General features: G+C 36.0%; 1 protein-coding gene across 3 annotated transcripts in view; it reads left to right on the top strand.

Moving 5' to 3' along the window:
- The window catches only part of Gask1b (golgi associated kinase 1B), a 64,924-nt gene that overhangs the window by 29,452 nt on the left and 16,971 nt on the right, over positions 1-18,501 (top strand). For all 3 annotated transcript variants that reach the window (XM_076863886.2, XM_076863888.2, XM_076863887.2), the window contains exon 3: positions 3,381-3,595. In XM_076863886.2, coding sequence (XP_076720001.2) covers positions 3,381-3,595 — 215 coding nt within the window. The remainder of the gene's footprint in view (positions 1-3,380; positions 3,596-18,501) is intronic.

The raw sequence follows: 18,501 nt of genomic DNA on the forward strand, positions 1-18,501 counted from the left end.
ATCCCCTGAGGGAGTACTTTCCATTCATATCTCTGATCAGGACCTTCATGATTTAGTGCAGGGATAGTAAATGCAAAATGTGGACTATCCTCAGGATGAATAGGAATTGAAAAAAAACAATCTTTAATATCTATAGCTAAAACATACCAGGTTTTTGGTAAAGCAGACAATTGGGGAATCCCTGATTGAGCAGGTCCCATAATAACCATCTCATTATTAATGGCTCTTAAATCTTGTAATAATCTCCATTTACCAGATTTCTTTTTAATAACAAAAATGGGAGTATTATGGGGAGATATGGAAGGTTGTATATGTCCTTTCGCTAATTGTTGTTTAACCAGATCATGGGCTACTTGTATCTTTTCTTTAGTCAGGGGCCACTGAGGAACCCACACTGGTCTTTCTGATTTCCAAGTAATTTTTATTGTCTCAGTGGCCCTTTCTGAAAATCCAACCCATGTCTGTCTGTTCCTTGATCTATTTGAATTGGTGCTGCTATATTTTGTCCTTGTTTTCCTAATCTTTTTTCTTTTTTAAAACCTTGTTTAGCCCTAGTAGTGGGCGCATTAGGATTGATGTTATTTGTTAACGTTAAACCTAATTGATCTAGGACATCTCGTCCCCATAAATTTATAGGAAGATGATCCAATACATATGGCTGTATAGTTCCCTCACATCCTTCAGGATCCTTCCAATCTAATACCATTGCACTTCTATGGGGATTAGTAGCCACTCCTAGGCCTCGAAGCGTTTGAGTGGCTTGTTGTAATGGCCAATGTTTTGGCCATTCCTGACTAGATATGATGCTAAGGTCTGCACCTGTGTCCAGTAGCCCATTAAAGTCGTATCCTTGAATATTTAGTTTTAGCATGGGGCGAGAATCTAAATTTAAAGACAGCATAGCCCAATCTACACCTGTGGAGCCCAATCCCCTGGTACCTCTTTCTACAGTACGACTAGAAAATTTATCATGTAGGCTGGGTATTATTAGTAACTGTGCTATTCTATCCCCTGGTGAGATAACTGATATGCCTCTTGGAGAACTAGCTATAATTTTTATTTCACCTTCATAATCGGGATCAATTACCCCGGGACTTATCATAAGTCCTTTTAGTGTGGAAGAACTGCGTCCCAATAATAAGCCTACCGTTCCTTGGGGAAGAGGTCCTTTTACTCCTGTGGGAATAATTTGAATTCCCATCTCTGGAGTTAGTACTGCTCTTGCGGAGGCGCAGATGTCCAGCCCTGCGCTCCCTCTAGTTTGTCTGATGAGGGATTTAATGGATAATGTGTCCTGGGCACTACCTTGATGGTGCTGTTGGGTTCCTCCATTGCCCCGTATATTTGTGGTTTTGGGCCCCGGAGCATTGGGCCCTCCAGTCCGTTTTTTGGCAATGGAGCCTGATGCCTTTCTCCACGATATCGTGGGTAAACACTTGATCCTTGTCCGTTTTTTGATAACGGAGTGCCCTCTATGGTAGTTTGAGAACGGCATTCATTAGCCCAATGTCTCCCTCTACGGCATCGTGGGCAAATACCTGGTATTCTATTTCTTTGATACCTAGCTTTGTTAAACCCTCCTCCTATGGGACAATTCCTTTTAAAATGTCCTGTCTGATCACAATTGTAGCATGTTTTTGGCCTGGCATCTAAAGCCTGTTGTACTGCTGCTAAGACTTGTCCTTGTTCATTAATGTCTCTACATAATTTAATATATGTGTTTAAATCTTCATGTTTCCATGGTCTAATGACCTCTCTGCAGCAACGATTTGCTTGGTCATAAGCCAGTTGTTTTATAAATGGCATTGCTTGTTCTACATCTCCAAATATCCTAGAAGCTGTCTGAATAAGCCTATCTACAAATTCAGCGTAAGGTTCGTTAGTTCCTTGTATTACCTTAGATAACTGTCCTTGTAAATCTCCATGCCCCTGTAAAGTTTTCCATGCCCTAACTGCATCTGCAGCAATTTGTGCGTATACACCAGGATCATATTCAATTTGTTGCCGTTGACCCTCATAAGGTCCCTTTCCTAACAACATCTCCAGATTTCTTTGAGGGTAACCGGCTGCTGTATTTCGCCTAGCTGTCTCCATGCAGAATTCCTCATTGGCAACCTTCCATAACAAATATTGTCCTCCATTTAGCACAGATCGACACATGTTAGCCCAATCTGCTGGTGTCATGTCTAAGTTGGTAATAGATTCAACCATGCTTATGGTGAAGGGTGCTTGCGGGCCATAGGTTGTTACAGCCTCTTTTAATTGCTTTACTGTTTTGAAATCTAGAGCGCGATGAATTCGTTGCCCTCCTGCCTGCTCAAGTACAGGGCATGCTAGTCTTTGGGATCTTGCCTTAGGATTTTGTGCATTAACTACAGGAATTGAGGGCCGCTCAGCTCTTACGCCCTCTGGTGATAGAACGGAGTTAGTAGCAGCCTCCTGTTGTAACTCCCCAACTGATGGTCGTTTTTCCTCTAAGCTTTCTTTCTTCAAATTTTCCTCTGTCTGACTAGCTGGAGAGACCTTCTCTTTTGCTTGACCTGACATGTTTTCTACCACAGTTTGGACCTCTAACAATTTACTTAACAGTTTTTCGGTTTGTTTTTTACTAGTTTCTAATCTACTATAAAGGTAACGCAACCCAGTTAGGTAGCATAAAACAAACCCGAAACAGAATGAAACAAAAACGGAGCAAAGAATAGTTGTATCAATTTTCTCTTTCTCCGGGCCAAACAACTTCAAGCCTTGAGCCAACCATTTTTCCCAGTTTGCCTGAGAAAATTCTAGGGATAGGCAGCTTGAAACAAAAACAAAATAAATCAAAAGAAGAACACATTGTTTTTTGAAATGGTCACCCATTCTGTCGCCTTCCCTCAGGGGCGAGCAATTTTACTCACCTCCAAGCTTCAGGCGCTCCCCGTACAGGGCCACCAGTTGCCGCTGTCTGGCTGGGCACAAGATCACGAGCCACTCAAACAGGAACAAACTTTATTTGAAAGAACCGCCAATAACACGTCCGCCCGGGAAGCTTCCCGATCCACCCACGCGGCGTTCTGCTGCTCCTTTCCGGAACTCCAGCGCAAGCGCCTCCCCGGAATTCCCTCCTACTGTACTTTCCCAACCAATGGGAACTCTCCAGGAGTCCCGCAGCAGGAGTCCGGTATCCATATGAATGTAATTTTTAACATAATCATATCATCTCAATGGCTAGCTGGCATCACCTTTCAATCAAAAATGCCATGCATCATATTAATTGGCTGTGGCTCCCAGCATTGGACAGGTGAGAGAGAGAGGCAGTGTGAGTGAATATCCTGCTCTAAGGGCAACCCCAGGGTCAATAACAGGATGCTGAAAGTGTATTTGTCCATCTGATTCCACAGATGGCCGTCCATGTCCTATCACTCTCTGGGACTCATCTTTATCTCCAGCAAGTAATGATACCCATTCTTCAGTCAAGCTCACCTGGGGAACTTATCAGCAGTTGCTGAAACAGAAATGCTGGCTGAATGGCCGGGTACCCAAACCCGAATGGGGCTGCACTGGAATCCATCACCATGAGTGGTCTAAGATGGCGCTCTTTGATTTTTTGCTACAGGTAAGTTTATCAAGCCAGCAATTGGTTATCTAAGACTGACACTTAGTTATATAAGCCTGACCCTAAGAAATTTTCAGTGCCTGGAGTTTTTATGAAACCAGAGCTTAAGTTCTATAATGCTGTATTTGGCGAGTGTAGTATGCCCATTATGAAATCTTACATTCTTTTGGGACATAATCATAAATGTGCCTTGGTCTTTTTATGAGTTTTTGAAGAGGCAATTTACTGATCATCCTGCAACAGTCATGCTCATCATAGCTACAATGTATAAGACTATAGGGAGTAGTCTTATCCATTTGGAAGGTGAGTAAACTGATGTTTGGTGCCATTGATTACCTCATCCAAGTTCTCTCAAGTACAGAAAACTAGAGCTGGGATTCCCCGGGACCTGTTGGTGGTATCAGTTTATCTGCTTTCCATCATCCCACACTATGTTTCAGCAGCCATCTAGCTTACAACCACCAATTCACTTATTTTCTTTTCAGTATTATTTTTTGGAAATATTTTATTAGTATTTGACATTGGAAAATGATAAATGTTGACCATCTATGTAACTGGGTGACTCTTCACATATAATATGTTACTTGTAACTATTCTCTGTTTCAATGAAGATTTCATGACTCTCTCTCTACTCCCTCATTTTTATTACTGTCTTTCCCTTCTCCCAGTTTTTAAAAACTGGTTTTCTGTTGTTGTTCTGTTAATGAGTATCCCTGGAAATTTAGGACTGTAGGACATTTGCAAAACATTCTCCTTCTGATAGTTCAGTGTGTGTGTGTGTGTGTGTGTGTGTGTGTGTAAAAGGAAGAGATACAGAGGGCCAAAACTTAAAGAGAAAGCTAGCATAGTGCAGAGTCTAGGAAATAGGAACTGTGATGAAGGAGAGAAGGATCTCTGGAGTCAGTGTTGCAGAGTGACCCATGAGAAGTGAGCTGGGAAGCAGGTGAGGAGGCAGCCAGTGGTCACCAAATACTTCCCCCTTGAAGAGCAATTGGAGACCAGGTGTGAGGCTTAGACTGGTTTTAAGTATTTCACATGAATTATCTCATTTTTCTATTTTATTAACATATTAGCTCTGTGATCTAGTGTCTTCTCTCCATTTTACATGTAAGGAAACTGAGGCATAAGTTATTATCAAGAACTATGAAGAGTGGGGTTTTACTTGGTTTGCAGGTTAACAGCCTACCATAGCCTACCACAGCTTAATAGATGGTATCCTGGGTTGGAAACGCATGACTTTATTACTCACGACACAGTGAGTGGTATGTGCCTTATGCTTCCTTGCCCTTCTAGTTCCATGGGGGTGATGCAGAATGGTTGTGGTGAATGTTTCATATAACGTGTTTGTGTCAGTGATGAGGAATCTGAAGCAGAAATGCCACGGACAAATACCTTTCAGTGGTTACCTAACTTGTTCTGTGTTATATAACCAGGAATTTCCTAAATAAGGTCTCAGCAAGTCTAGCTAACTCTAGATTATGTATTCTTCACCTTCATTGCATAATATTTACTAAATTATCCTTGGGTTAATGAAACAAATTGGTATGATAAAATATAATAACAATAAAATGTGGTACAAATGAAGAGACTGAGGGTTAAGTAGGTAAACAAACTTACTTTGAGGTCAGATATTTGGGGAAGAAGCTAGCAAAAATGTTACAGTTCCTGAAAATGATAACTGGAGGTATAAAGGATAAGAAGTCTATGAATCAAGTAGCAAAGTCTGTGGAAAGTAATGGCCTTGAAGTTTGAAGCTGATGAACATAAGAACTAACTTTTAATGACTAGATAGAAAACTCTGGTTGAAATACTTTAATGACATGTGTTTTTATTCTGGGCCCTCAATTAAATCTACCCTACTGCCTTCATGATTCTCCTTTCTATCAGAGGAAATTATTACTCAACCAATAAAATATATTTATGCAATATTTACTATGCATAACAAGGGCCAGGGGTATAGAACACTAACCAAAGTCGAATATGATGATTAATCTCTCTACCACACTCCAGGGTTTTTAAAAAAGTATTTAGTTGGGAAAATATAATATATGAAACAAATGGTAGCTCCATTTAAGAATGATTGGCTGAATATAAGTTTTAATTGTCCTGAGGTCAAAAGGGGAAGAATACTTAGCCATCAAATAGCTAGTGAAGGAAGAGGAATTAGAGTAGGATCATAGGGCTCTCATAGATAGAATAGGGAAAGCAAGAGGGAGAATATAGGACTGGTGATGCCCATTTAGTATTTAAGACATTCTAAATATAACATTTGAAGTGGAGAGTTGCTTAAGGGAGCAACAGTGCTTCCTGCCTCAAAGGCTTATGATGGAACATGAAAGGAAGAGACCTATTTTCACAAGATGGGTGTTTACCTGGTCATTCTTCTGTTCATTACACGGACTGTGCAGGAATAAATTCCAGGTAATCTCATGGATAGATACGGGCATGTGAAATCACTATGATGAATTTTTAACAAAGAAAAACATTTCAAATTCCTTGAAATAATACTATTAATAATCTAAGATTTTTAGAACGTTTGCTATGTGCCAGGCACTCTCATAGGCTCTAAACACTAAAATGATAACATACATAATCCTCCTATCCACCCTATGATATTAGTACTATCATTGTTAATATTGTAAAGATGTATAACCTGAGGCAAAAAAGAAATAGGTAATCTGATCAGGGTTACACAGGTTAATATGCAGTAGTGGTAGAACTTTGGCTTAAGAAACAAACTCCCTTGTGCATGTATGAATATGTAAAAATGAATAATTATGTGTAATTATAATGCACCAGTAAAAAAAATTAAAAGAAAAACTAAAACAAAACAAGAATCAAGCTCCCAAGCAATGCTGCCTTCTGTTCATTACATGGGGGAATAATAACTTCATCATTGAATTTTCCAAGTCAAAAAATTTGGAATCATATAGGTAGTCCTGTGATACCCCCTCATCTACTTCGTGACCAAAATCTTGATATCTCTTACCTCCACCTTCTTTTGTTGTAGGGCAGGTCACTCAGAAAACACACTAAGTCCCAGTCTTTATTTAGCCTGCCAGCTGGTGACTGTCCCCTACAGGACCCATAACTGTATCTGCAAGGAATGGCCTAGAGCCTGAGCATTTTAGGATATCTACAGGCAAAAACCACATCTGGGTTGACGTAGCTGCAAGCAAACAGGTACAGAAACTGAATTGGGCAGTTAGTGAGACAATGCAATGGGTACCTTGGTATTTCCCATGGGACTTTCCAGGTTGACATAGCAGCAAGCAAACAGAAGGTAAGTGGGTCAAAATGACCCTAGTTCAGTACAAGTTAGAGAATGGTTACTAACATCTAGACAATCAATCTCTGACAAGGTACATTGCCCAAGAAAAATGGAAACCAAAGAGAACAATTTTACATTTCCCTCTTTTTTGCTATTTTGTGTTGCCAAGTATGTTATGCTAGGTAACTATTAATGGATAAAGAGGTGGGGCTTTCCCAAGGGAGAAACATTTCTTACATGATATAGAGTCTCAGGGTAAAATGGAGTCTGTTTGGTCATTGCCCATATAGCCTGGCCCATAACACTTTTATGTTTAGATATGCTCCTGTCTTATTTTATGTGTTGCCCTTTCTTACCTGGATGACTCCCTCCAATTCACTCAAACTGGGAGCATTTTCTAATTCCATGAGTAAGGTATGAAAGTGCCTGTTTCCCTCTTTTTTGCCAACTCAGGGAAGTGGAAGGAAAATTAATGTTTTTGTTAATCTTATGGACCAGGGGTTTAAGGTCTTGTTTATAAACTTTTGGTTTTTCATGATGAGTGAGATTGAGAATATCATGTTTCAAATATGTATTTTGTTTTCAGTGAACTGTTTGTTCAAACCATTGCCATTTTTATTTCATTTTATAACTTTTTCTTATTGTTTAACAAAAAGGTTTTATATCTTATGAAAATCAGCCTTGATCAGTCCTATAAGTCTGCGGTAGTCTGTTTTTTGTCACTATAACAAATACTTGAAAAAAAATCAACTAATGAAGAGATAAAGTTGATTTTGGCTGACAGTTTTACAGATTCCAGTCTATGATTGATGGGCCCTGTTGCTTTGGGCCTTTAGTGAGGCAGCACATTATGGGAGAAATGAGTGGTAGAACTTGTCTCATGGCTAAGAAGTTAAAGGGAAAGAGGAAGAGCCTGGGGTACCATAATCCCTTTGGGATTCACATCCCCAGTGACTTGAAGACCTCCCACTAGGTCCCACTTTTTAAAGGTTCTACCATCTCCAAGTAGCATTACCCTGGGGACCAAGACTTTAAAAATATGGGCCTTTAGCTGGTATTCCAGATCCAAACTCTAGTGATGCCCCAGAAATAATTTTTCTTAATTTGTTGTTTATCTTTTGACTCATAGATTTTACTCCAAGGTGTTGCACACTATATAAGATCACATCTTATTTGTATTTGTTTTGCCTCTGTATTTAGCATTATAAAATGTTTATAGAAATATACTAATTGAAAAAGTTTATTGGACAAATGAGTGCATCAACAAATAGGCCATTTTTCATGGTTTCATAGTACATAGTTATTATTTTTTTTACAAAATACTCTGTCTCATCACTGACACTGAAAAATTTTATTTGAATGTCAAAATATATGCTTTTTTCAATGATATTCAGGAATGTATTGGATGGATTTTGTGAACAATCTTAGGCAAATTATCCCCAAAGCAAAGTAAAATCACTTCCTCTGTGATACTCGCAAGGGCTGGGGAATACAGAACCCAGTTGTTACTTTTCTGTATACAGCATTCTTTTTGTTTCACCCAATTAATGAATCTACATTCACAAAGGCTATGCATGCCATTTACTGGCTCTGTAAAATGTGAGAGACAAGTAGTCTTTTATTCTTGAAGCTCGGCGGGTATAAACTGCATAGACTAAAATTCTCCACTGTTAGGAAGACAAACAGAAGGATTCTAGAGAATATTTGAGTTTCTAAGATTTGGTCAAATTTCTCAAGATTATATAAATTGACAGGAACAAATGTGAGATGAAGATGATTGCATTTTGATCTAAGGGACATTGTAGTATGATAGTTAATGTAGACTCTGGAGCTGTTTTATAAGTTTGAATCCTGAGTCTGTACTAGTAATTCCTTACTTGAGAAGTTGCTGTAACTTCCTTCTGCCTTGTTTCCTCATCTGTAAAAATAGGATGGTTATAATGCATATATACAAGGTTATTAGGAGGATTAATTACTTTTTTACACATAAAGCATTTAGAATAATGCTTGGTACATAAGGTTGCAAATAAATTTTAACATTTCTTAAACAAATTGGTCATCCAGAAATAAGAGTAGCAGTAAGTAAAAATTAAATAAACTATTACTTTTATTTTTTAAATTGCAAGTCATTCCCAAATAATTTCATTTTTTAATTCTCTTATGGTCTTTTATATCTATATGGTAGGTCTCATTCCATTAAGGTTTAATTATATTTGACTAGTCTGTCTTCTCCAGTAAGCTGTGAATTTCTCAAAGGTAAGACCCTGTCTAATTCAACTTTGTAACATTTCTGTTAGCAGTAGAATGTCTAAAAATGTCACAAGTACTCAGAGCATTATTTTTTGATCAAAAAATTTACCTAGTTATATTAAAATATTAAACCCCAGATGCCAGATATGAAATATTAAAAGCTGAAGAAATAAAAGTATGCTTGTAATATAGGAATAAGTAATTTTTGTTAAAAGAAGATAATTAGAATATTAGAAAATAAAAGACTGAAATAAATAGACATTGTTTTTACTATTTAATGGAGTAAGTAAAATATAAGTAAATGTACTTATATTTTCCAAGAATACATTATTATTCAATGAGAAATTAATGGCTGTTCACAGAGGGGATGAACAAATCCATATCTTGGAAAATACTTGTTTCTACCACAAGCAAAGAGAATTACATAGTTCTTTCCACTTGAATTTAATTAAAACTCTTTTATGTTCTTATTTGTTCTAGATACTGAGCAGTTTTACTTCTGGTGATAAAAATATGAATGAGACCATCTCTCTGCCTTCAAGAGTTATACAATCTAAGTATAAGAGACAAATAATGATACACTATATCAAGCACCATAATTAAGTCTAAAATTTTGCAGAAAGAAATAAGGTGCTGTCAATTCTTGTGGAATTAGAGGTTAGAGAATGTGAACTGAGAATATGACATGACACTTAGCGTGAAAATGAAAGAACACATGGAAATTATGTGAGTCCAAGGGACAGGAAAAGAGTTTAAGAGAGAGGGATCCTAGCAAAGAGCTAAAAGTGTGAAAAAGTTCATTGAATGGGAAAAAATGATGTTTACAGAAACTTCCTGTTTCCTAAAGGTAGTTTTGTCTCAGATGGTTGTGAGTAATAAACTTATGTTCATATATTCAGCAAGAAACCACAATATGAACTGGTATGCCTTGTCCCCTAGAGTGGTCTCTTTTCTGTTACCTCTACCTTTCTTTTAACATGGCTTGTAAAGATTATTTCCTGAATCTAATGAATTTGATTGAGGAGTGTTAATCTTTGACCTCTTCCCTTCTCCTTTGATCCTATGGGTTATTTTTTTCCATTTAATACTACAATAAAAATAAAAGTTAAAATTTCAACCAATTCTCTTTTAAATATGAGGAAACTTATTATTTTTTTCCTAAAAGGATATTTGTTTCTTCAGGAACATTCTATGTGTTACTTAAAGAAAGATTCTGATTATGGCCTTCTTGGTACATTATGAAATTCTCCCAAGCAACTCTCCCTTTTTCCCTTCTGCTCCATGATAAGAGTCTCACTTCTAGCTTTCAGAAGCCAGTGAAGAAAGACACAGGCAGGGGCTCTGTCAGCAAGAGGCATACTGCTTCAGAGTCTTGGACATTGGGATTTCAAATAGTTGGGTCAATCTTATTGTTTCACAGAACTAGAATATTGCCAATCTAAATGACCTCCAGCTATGTACTTATTGATCGATCCAAGCAAGAAACTGCTATCATTGCTCATTTATTTCCTAGTGAACAATGAGAGATGAGGTAGTCAGATAATTTCTTGGCTCCGAGTAGCCAAGAGATTCTGGATTTAGCTTTGGCAATATTGGTCAGCATGATGAAATGGCTGGGATCTGATGAGCAAAGATTGCTGAGGATCAGAGGATTTAGAGAATGAAATATTTCTGCTTTTTATTTTTTTTGTTGAGGTATCTTCCCAATTTCTTTGTGTGGAGAGAATCAGAGAATCTGAGTGGTTTGCTTGGTTACAGGGAGTTTCTTACTAAGGTAAAGGGGACGGTGTGATTCTAGGCATCACAAATGATAAACTTAAAACTTTGCAGGTGTGGCCATGCTAAGCTCTGAAATGTATTTTAATTGTTATAGAATTTTCATTGTATACAACAAACTTTGTTCTTTGTCATAAGTGAAATTGAAAATCATTTCAATGTTGATGATGCTAGTTAATAAGATCATGTTATTTCATCTTAAAAGGCCTAAGAAGACTTTTAAAATTATGACACCATCATTTCATTCTTCTGAGTATTGCTTACAATAACTGAGCAAATTGGCCAAAAATTTTGATATTTATTGGGCACTAGAATGCGTTTCTTGCTTTTTATGTTTAAGTATATAGAGATAAGGAAGTGATAGAGAAGAAGTATACAGATCTACTTATGAGACGAAGAAACAGATTATTGCAGAGAAAAGGGTGTAAATGAAAGGGTTACAACATGCCAAGAAATTGTTGTTATAGAGAAGGATTTGAACTATTTTAATTTTAAATCCAAGATTTGTCCTACCTTTTATTTAATTATATTTTATTACAGTAAGTTTAATATATGATACTTCATTTTTAAATGGGTCATCACTTTTGAGTAAAAAGCCACAAAGGTTATCATTTCTATGCATGTATAGCTAAACAATTTCCTTTAAATAGCATTTGGTCATTTCAGCTGCTTCAAATTGATGTCTGGAAGCAAATCTGTCACCTCATCCCCTAATGATTTGCCCTCTTGACTTACCTATTTCTATTCATGACATTTTCTATTTTTAAATTTGCCAGGTATGAAAATTAGAGTCACCTTTTAATCTTCTTTTGCTTAGTGCCTCATAGTCAAGTAGCAGCAAACGTTGACAGTTTCTCATAATCACCCCTGTCATATTTTCCTTTTCATTCTTATTAATGCTACTGGAATTAATAAGACTTTCATCAATACAGTCAGAATGTTGTAGGAGACTCATAATGGATCTCCTTGGCTGTAGTCTTCCTCATCTGCCATTTAATGTGCAAATCATTGCTCAATTGATCTTTCCTACTTCCCTTTTAATCACATTGCCTTTGTCAAAACAGAATCTCCAAAGACTTCCATTTGTTTGGAAAATAATGTATTAAAATTATATAGAGGCTTAGTGATAGAGCATGTGCTTAGCATGTGCAAGGCCCTGGGTTCAATCCCCAACACCACCCCCCCAAAAAAGTGAAAAAAATTAAACATAACAAGATATTATGATGAGCTCTAATGTACCTATCATCCAATTGCAACAATCATCATCTTATTACCAATCTTGTTTCATCTCTACCCTGTCTAATTCCTGTGCCCATGTTAATTTGGAGCAAGTCATTGACATCAGGTTATTTTATCTGAAAATATTTCAATATGTATCACTAGAGGGTGAGACATATGAGTACATTATTACACATAAGCACATTATAATACCCCAAAGAAAATGTATCAACAATTCCAGATAAATATGTACTTAGTGATCAGATTCTTAATTATTTCATAAATGCTATATATTTCAGTTTATCTGAATCAGAATCAAATTAAGCCTACCCCTGTGATTGGCTGGTCTGTTTTTTAATTTATAGACTCCACTTCTCTTACTTTCCCCCCATTCCATTTATTTATTGAAGAAACTAGACCTTTGTTTTGTGGAGGTCACACTCTGGATTTTGCTGGTTGCACTTCTTTTGGTGACTTTGTTTTATTCTCATGTACTATATTTTGATATTTTTTCCGTGATTTTCTTTGGTGACTTTGTTTTATTCTCATGTACTATATTCTGATATTTTTTCCGTGTACTATATTTTTGTCTTTATTCCATGCACATTGGTGTTAAATTTAGAGACTTGATAAGATTTGCCTTTATTTTGTCAAAACTTCATTATAGATAGTGCTTCATTCTTTTTTTTGGGACACAGTTAATATCCAGTTAATCATTTTTATGATATTAGCAGTGACAGATACTCACAGTGATCCATCAGTTCATTCAGGCATTGGAAAATGGTGATAGCCTCATTCTATCCCACTTCTTTACCTATTAGTTCATTTATTATTTTTCTTTGAAGATAAATTTCCCCTAATCTCCTGTTTGATTATCCAGTAGAACTGTTTATACAGAAAAAAAGACAATTGCTTTTAAGAAATGCTATAACCTGACCTTCTCACTTCCTTTCCATCCTGTCACCATTCCTTTGCACTGTGTGTGTGTGTGTGTGTGTGTGTGTGTGTGTGTGTATGTGTATTGTAGAGCATGGTCTATCTGCTATCACATTCCTGACGTATTTTCCACTGCAGAACTACTCCTGCAAAGCTTTCTGGGACTCACTTAACTGGATTAGGTACCCTTCTTCTTCTGGACATCTCATATAATTTTAAAATAAGTTTATATTGTATTTAACTTATAGAGAAGTGACAAAATATTGCACATGTAAAACAGATTTGAGTTCAAATTCCAGCTTGTTTAATAGTAGAGAGTTCATAATTTTTCTGAACTTTAATTTATTATTATTATTATTATTAATTTATTTTTGGTGCTGCAGATTGAACCCAGGGCCTTATTAATACTAAACTGCACTCTACCACTAAGCTACAATCTGTCATTTTAGTGGGAGAATAATTCTATCTCCTTTACATATTTATTATGAAAATAATATAAAGTAATGCACACAAAGTACTTATAATGCCTGGCAGATATCAGGAACTCAACCAGCATATCTACAGCCGCTCCATGTATAAAGATTTGAATTGCATATATGTATTTATATGTATATATAACTATCATAGCTATGATTTTCTGAGTCTTCAAATATGGCAAGCCCCTGATAGTAGGGATTATATTGGTATTTCTTTGAATTTTCTACAGTGTAGGGATTCCTATTACAGCAACTGGTGCTGAAAGAATCCACAAGACCACATAAGACTAGTTTTCTTGGGCCTGTCATTCAGGTCAGATTGGGACAGAGACTGTCATTTTTATACAGACAAAGGAACTGCAGAGTACCTCCTAAAGTATTTATTAACTGTGGGGTTCTCAGCCTACAGAATTTGCAAACTCATTTGAGATTTTATTCCTAGTTTCTGTTCCAAGGTTTCTATTCCTTTTATTCAGTCATAAAAAAATACCAAAGCATAAAGAGTAACAAAACAAATACCATATTTCTCCTATCCAGAATTATTCTGTCAATGTTTTTTTCATTCTTGCATTCAGAGATATAAAAATAAGTTGAAGTTCCCTTTGACTCATGTCACCCTCTGCTCTTCTCCTGCATTTTCTCCCCACAAGTCATCCCTCTAATGAAATCAGTACACATCTTTCCAGTCAATTTAAAGATCATTTTGCATGCATGTATGCATGAATCCATGCATAATAAGTGGATATCTGTGTGTATTTTAAAAATTTACCTACTGTAAAGGCAATTGACTATGTATTTTTCTTCAACTTGCTGCTCCTAGGAAAATACTTAGTCTAGCCAATATCTAGTTTGGTTATGGCAGAAATAAGGGTGTGGTAGGAGGTAGATAATAGAGAAAATCTATTCCTGAGAACATATGTCTATAAGGCAGCAGCCAAGAATTATTCTTCAGACTATAATCAGAGTCTTAATGTGACAGATACTACAGATTATATATTTCTTGCTTTTGGACATTTTAACATCATATAAAAAGCTTTGTTTAGCTTTGTAGGTGTTTAATTTGAATAGTTTGCTTCATAATTATCTGTTCTATTTTTTTTTCTGTTGGCATAGTTCAGTACTTCTTATTTTACTTTATAAACAAAACCAGGAATTATGGACATACAGGAAATTGTTTAAGGGATTCAATTAAATTAAATACATCTGAATGGAAGGATTTCTATGTTCTATCTGGACAATTTCCACTTAGTCTGTGGGCCTGTGTCATTATTTGAGATTTTGTAACTTGTCTTTTGAATCTGACAAAATGTTATTTTCATGCCTGGGAACCAGTGTTTCTCAGTGGGGTTCCTTCCCAGCTGTTTTCTTTATTGATCTGCACATCTAATTCTACCTTAACTGTCTACAGAACACATTCTGTTTCCACGTGGGAATTCCTTTGGATTTAACCTTTCAAAGAGCATCTGATCTAGGAATTCTGAAATATCTCCCTTTGCAGAAGTTGACCTGTTTCCTTCTGAGTGTTAGGCCTTCTCAAAACCTTGGGGAGATTAGGAAACCAACATTAGAATTATATGGGTCTATACTTCAAAAGGCAAATGGTTTTCCTTTTTTATGGGCCTTAATGGAATCTTCTTCTCTGGTGCTCAAATTCCCTTCCAAAATATCACAGTTTGGGAAAGTAAATACAAAGACATTGACCTATGAATCGCCCTTTTGGGCTTTGACATTTTTCTAGTTAAGAAATGACATTTGGGGACCATGTTCTCTCATTTCACAGATTTTAGCTATTTATTTGAGTTTTCATGCTGGGAACTTCGAAGAGAAAAGGTGGTTTAGCCCCACTGAGCTATGTTTGACATAGAGACAGCTTGCTAGCTAACTAGTCTCTGCAATCAAAATGTACTTCTCTAGAGCCCAGCATACTTTCTTTTAAAAGCTGCCTGTGAATCAATGCATATCTCTCTTGTTAAGGAGCACACAATTCTTCAGGTATTGGCTTCCAACATGGAATCCTTTAGAACGTTGTGCATTCCTTTTTAAAAACAGTCTCCTAAAATTTTTAATTGACACATAATACATGTTTGTACATTTTTGGATATACAGTGTGATATTTCAAAAAATATGTAATGATCAAGTAAGGTACATGGAATATCCATTGACCTTGAACATTTATCATTTGTTTCTACTAGCTATTTTTGAAATGTATGATTAATTGTTGTCAACCATAGTTAAACCCTACTGTGGTAGAGAACATTATAAGTTATTCCTCCTATGAGTCTTTACACCCTGTACCTATTAATCATCTTCTCTCCATTTTTCTCCATTTTCCCACCTGCAACATTTCCTAGCTTCTGGTAAATATTAGCCTACTTTCAACTTCTATGACATCAACTCTTTGACCTCCAGATATGAGTGAGACCAAATGGTGTTTTTCTTTTCATGTCTGACTTATTTCACTTACTATAACATCCTCCAGCTCTATCCATATTGTGAAAAATGGAAAATGATAGAATTTAATTTTATATGATTGGATAATGTTCCATTATGAATGTGTACCACATTTTCCTTATCCATTCATCCATCAGACACCTCAGTTTGTTTCACACTTGGCTATTGTGAATAGTGAGGTAATAAACATGGGAATGCAGATATCTCTTTGACATACTGATATTATTTCCTTTGGACATATACCCACTGATGGGATTATTAGATCATATTGTTATAAAAATTAATATATTTTTTCACTTACTGTTTACATTCATTTTCAGAGATTATTGGCATTGATTGTTCTAAAGCCTCATCTATATAAAAAGTAGACTAGGAAACTGGTCGACCTTGGTCTTTGCTCTTGTCTCTGTCAAAGGAATAATTAAAATGGGATAATATAATATAATAAATCAAAGTGCAGCACATATTATTTAACTATATATTATTTTTGTTTATTTCCACTCTTCCACAAATATTTTAGGCTGATCAGTGCATAGTTAGTACATATTAGTCAGTAAGTCTAAATACATATAGCTGTTGGAGAGATCACAGATTTGAGAATGCCTGTGGGATTCTATGTACAAACATTTGAGATTCAAAGATTGTTTAATACATTACTTAAACTAGCTTTGGAACTGGCTTTCTCACTACCTGTGCCATTAAACCATAGACTGAAACCAACCATGGACTGAAACCGACTTTACTGGAATGTTACAGGGAAACAGGAGTTTAGTGCATTGGCCCTCTAAGTACATCTGCAAGAAAGCAAATTAAATGATTGGAAAAACTGACTTGATAGTGTTTCCACAGGAATACCTGGGAGGGCACACAGATATTCCTTAGTTTTGTTTGTTTTTTTTCCGTTCTCTCTTTTCTCCTTCTATATATATATTTGGTTACTTTTTAAAAAATTATGGTTCATTATTGGCTAATGAAGAAGTAGACTCAGAGTGTGAAGAGTTAACTGAGAGTTCACCCAGTGCAAAAGTGGGATAAGGATTCTGTTAGTCTCATTCTCTTCCCAATCATATTTATATTGTTTATGGACACAATTTACTAAGAGATATATGAACTTTAAGGAATCATTGCTTTTGCATGGGCAAATTGAATGGGACTGTTTGTAGCAGTGTGTGTGTGTGTGTGTGTGTGTGTGTGTGTGTATGTGTATGTGTGTGTGTGTGTGTGTGTGTGTGTGTGTGTTTGCCTTTTTTGGCATTCCATGAAGTCAAAATTATTTTCATAATAATACTGAAAGCCTTTTTTTTCTGTTTCCATTGTACTGATGGTTACACTAGTGGGTAAATCTGTTGATGTTTTAGCATGAATTAAGATAGACACTAAACTACTACTAGTCAGTATAGTCTTGTTTACCACTCCACTCACAAGGAAAAAACACATGAGCTAAATGCCAGATTCATTTAGGAGTGTCCTTTGTGAAGCAATAAAAAACATTAATATCACTAAATGTTTACCATAAGTATATATCATTTTAATATCCACAGTGATGAAAGGAATGTATGAAGCATATGTATTGCATCTCTCAGTGCAATGTTTGTATTGAAAAAAAGCACTCATGTGATTATTGGAATTTAGAGCTTATATTCCATTGTAACTTGAAATAAAAATTTTGTTTCTCTTAAATTTTCTTTGGAAAGTATAGCAATTTCCTCTTGAATATGTTAATTATGATGAAATGTAATGTTTTTTAAAAATATTTTTTAAAATTCTGTTTATTCTTAACATGCCAAATAACCCCCATAAATAAATTCTCTTTAGGAGTCCTTAATGATTTTAAAAGTGTCCTGAAGTCAAGAGTTATAAACCACTGCCCTCGGTTGACTTTTTATGAATAGGATCCCCTTTGTCTGTACAGTAAGTTCTTTGTTACTTCAAAGGTATTACATTTCTGTGACTTTAAGATTCTGTAATTTTAAGATTTTTGAGATTTATTTTATTTTTTACAAGAGACTGTACAGGGGGAAACATGGCTTATGGCCTAATTAGACACCTTTTAGTAGTTAGCTATTTGAACTATGTGAGTGAGCTCCCAATAAGTGAGCCAAATAAAGCCAGTATTCATTCTTTCATTTTCTTTTTTTAAATATATCTACTAAGTTTGTTTGTTAGTTCAAATACCTACTAAGTTTGTTCACTTTGGGAAATATGATGCTGGTCACTGGAGAGGAAACATAGAGAAACATAATTGGAGGCATTAGTCTGTAATCTCCATGAAAGCAAGAACACTGTCTTGTCTACCCAGGGAGGCAGCAGGGTAGGTCACCCGGATGTCTGTAAAACCCTCATTGGTCACTTGTTTCTTCCTCTAGGCAGGCTGCTTACCCTCTCTGAACTTTTTCTTCATTTGAAATATGGTTAAAAAAAAAGATACATGCCAGTTTAGATTATTTTGATGATTAGAGGCTTTATATTATGAAGTACATCAGCATTTTTCTGGAATGTCTTAGCAGGTTACCTAAAGGACTTTATTT

Source organism: Callospermophilus lateralis, chromosome 8, assembly GCF_048772815.1.
Source record: "Callospermophilus lateralis isolate mCalLat2 chromosome 8, mCalLat2.hap1, whole genome shotgun sequence".
Taxonomy (NCBI): Eukaryota; Metazoa; Chordata; class Mammalia; order Rodentia; family Sciuridae; genus Callospermophilus; species Callospermophilus lateralis.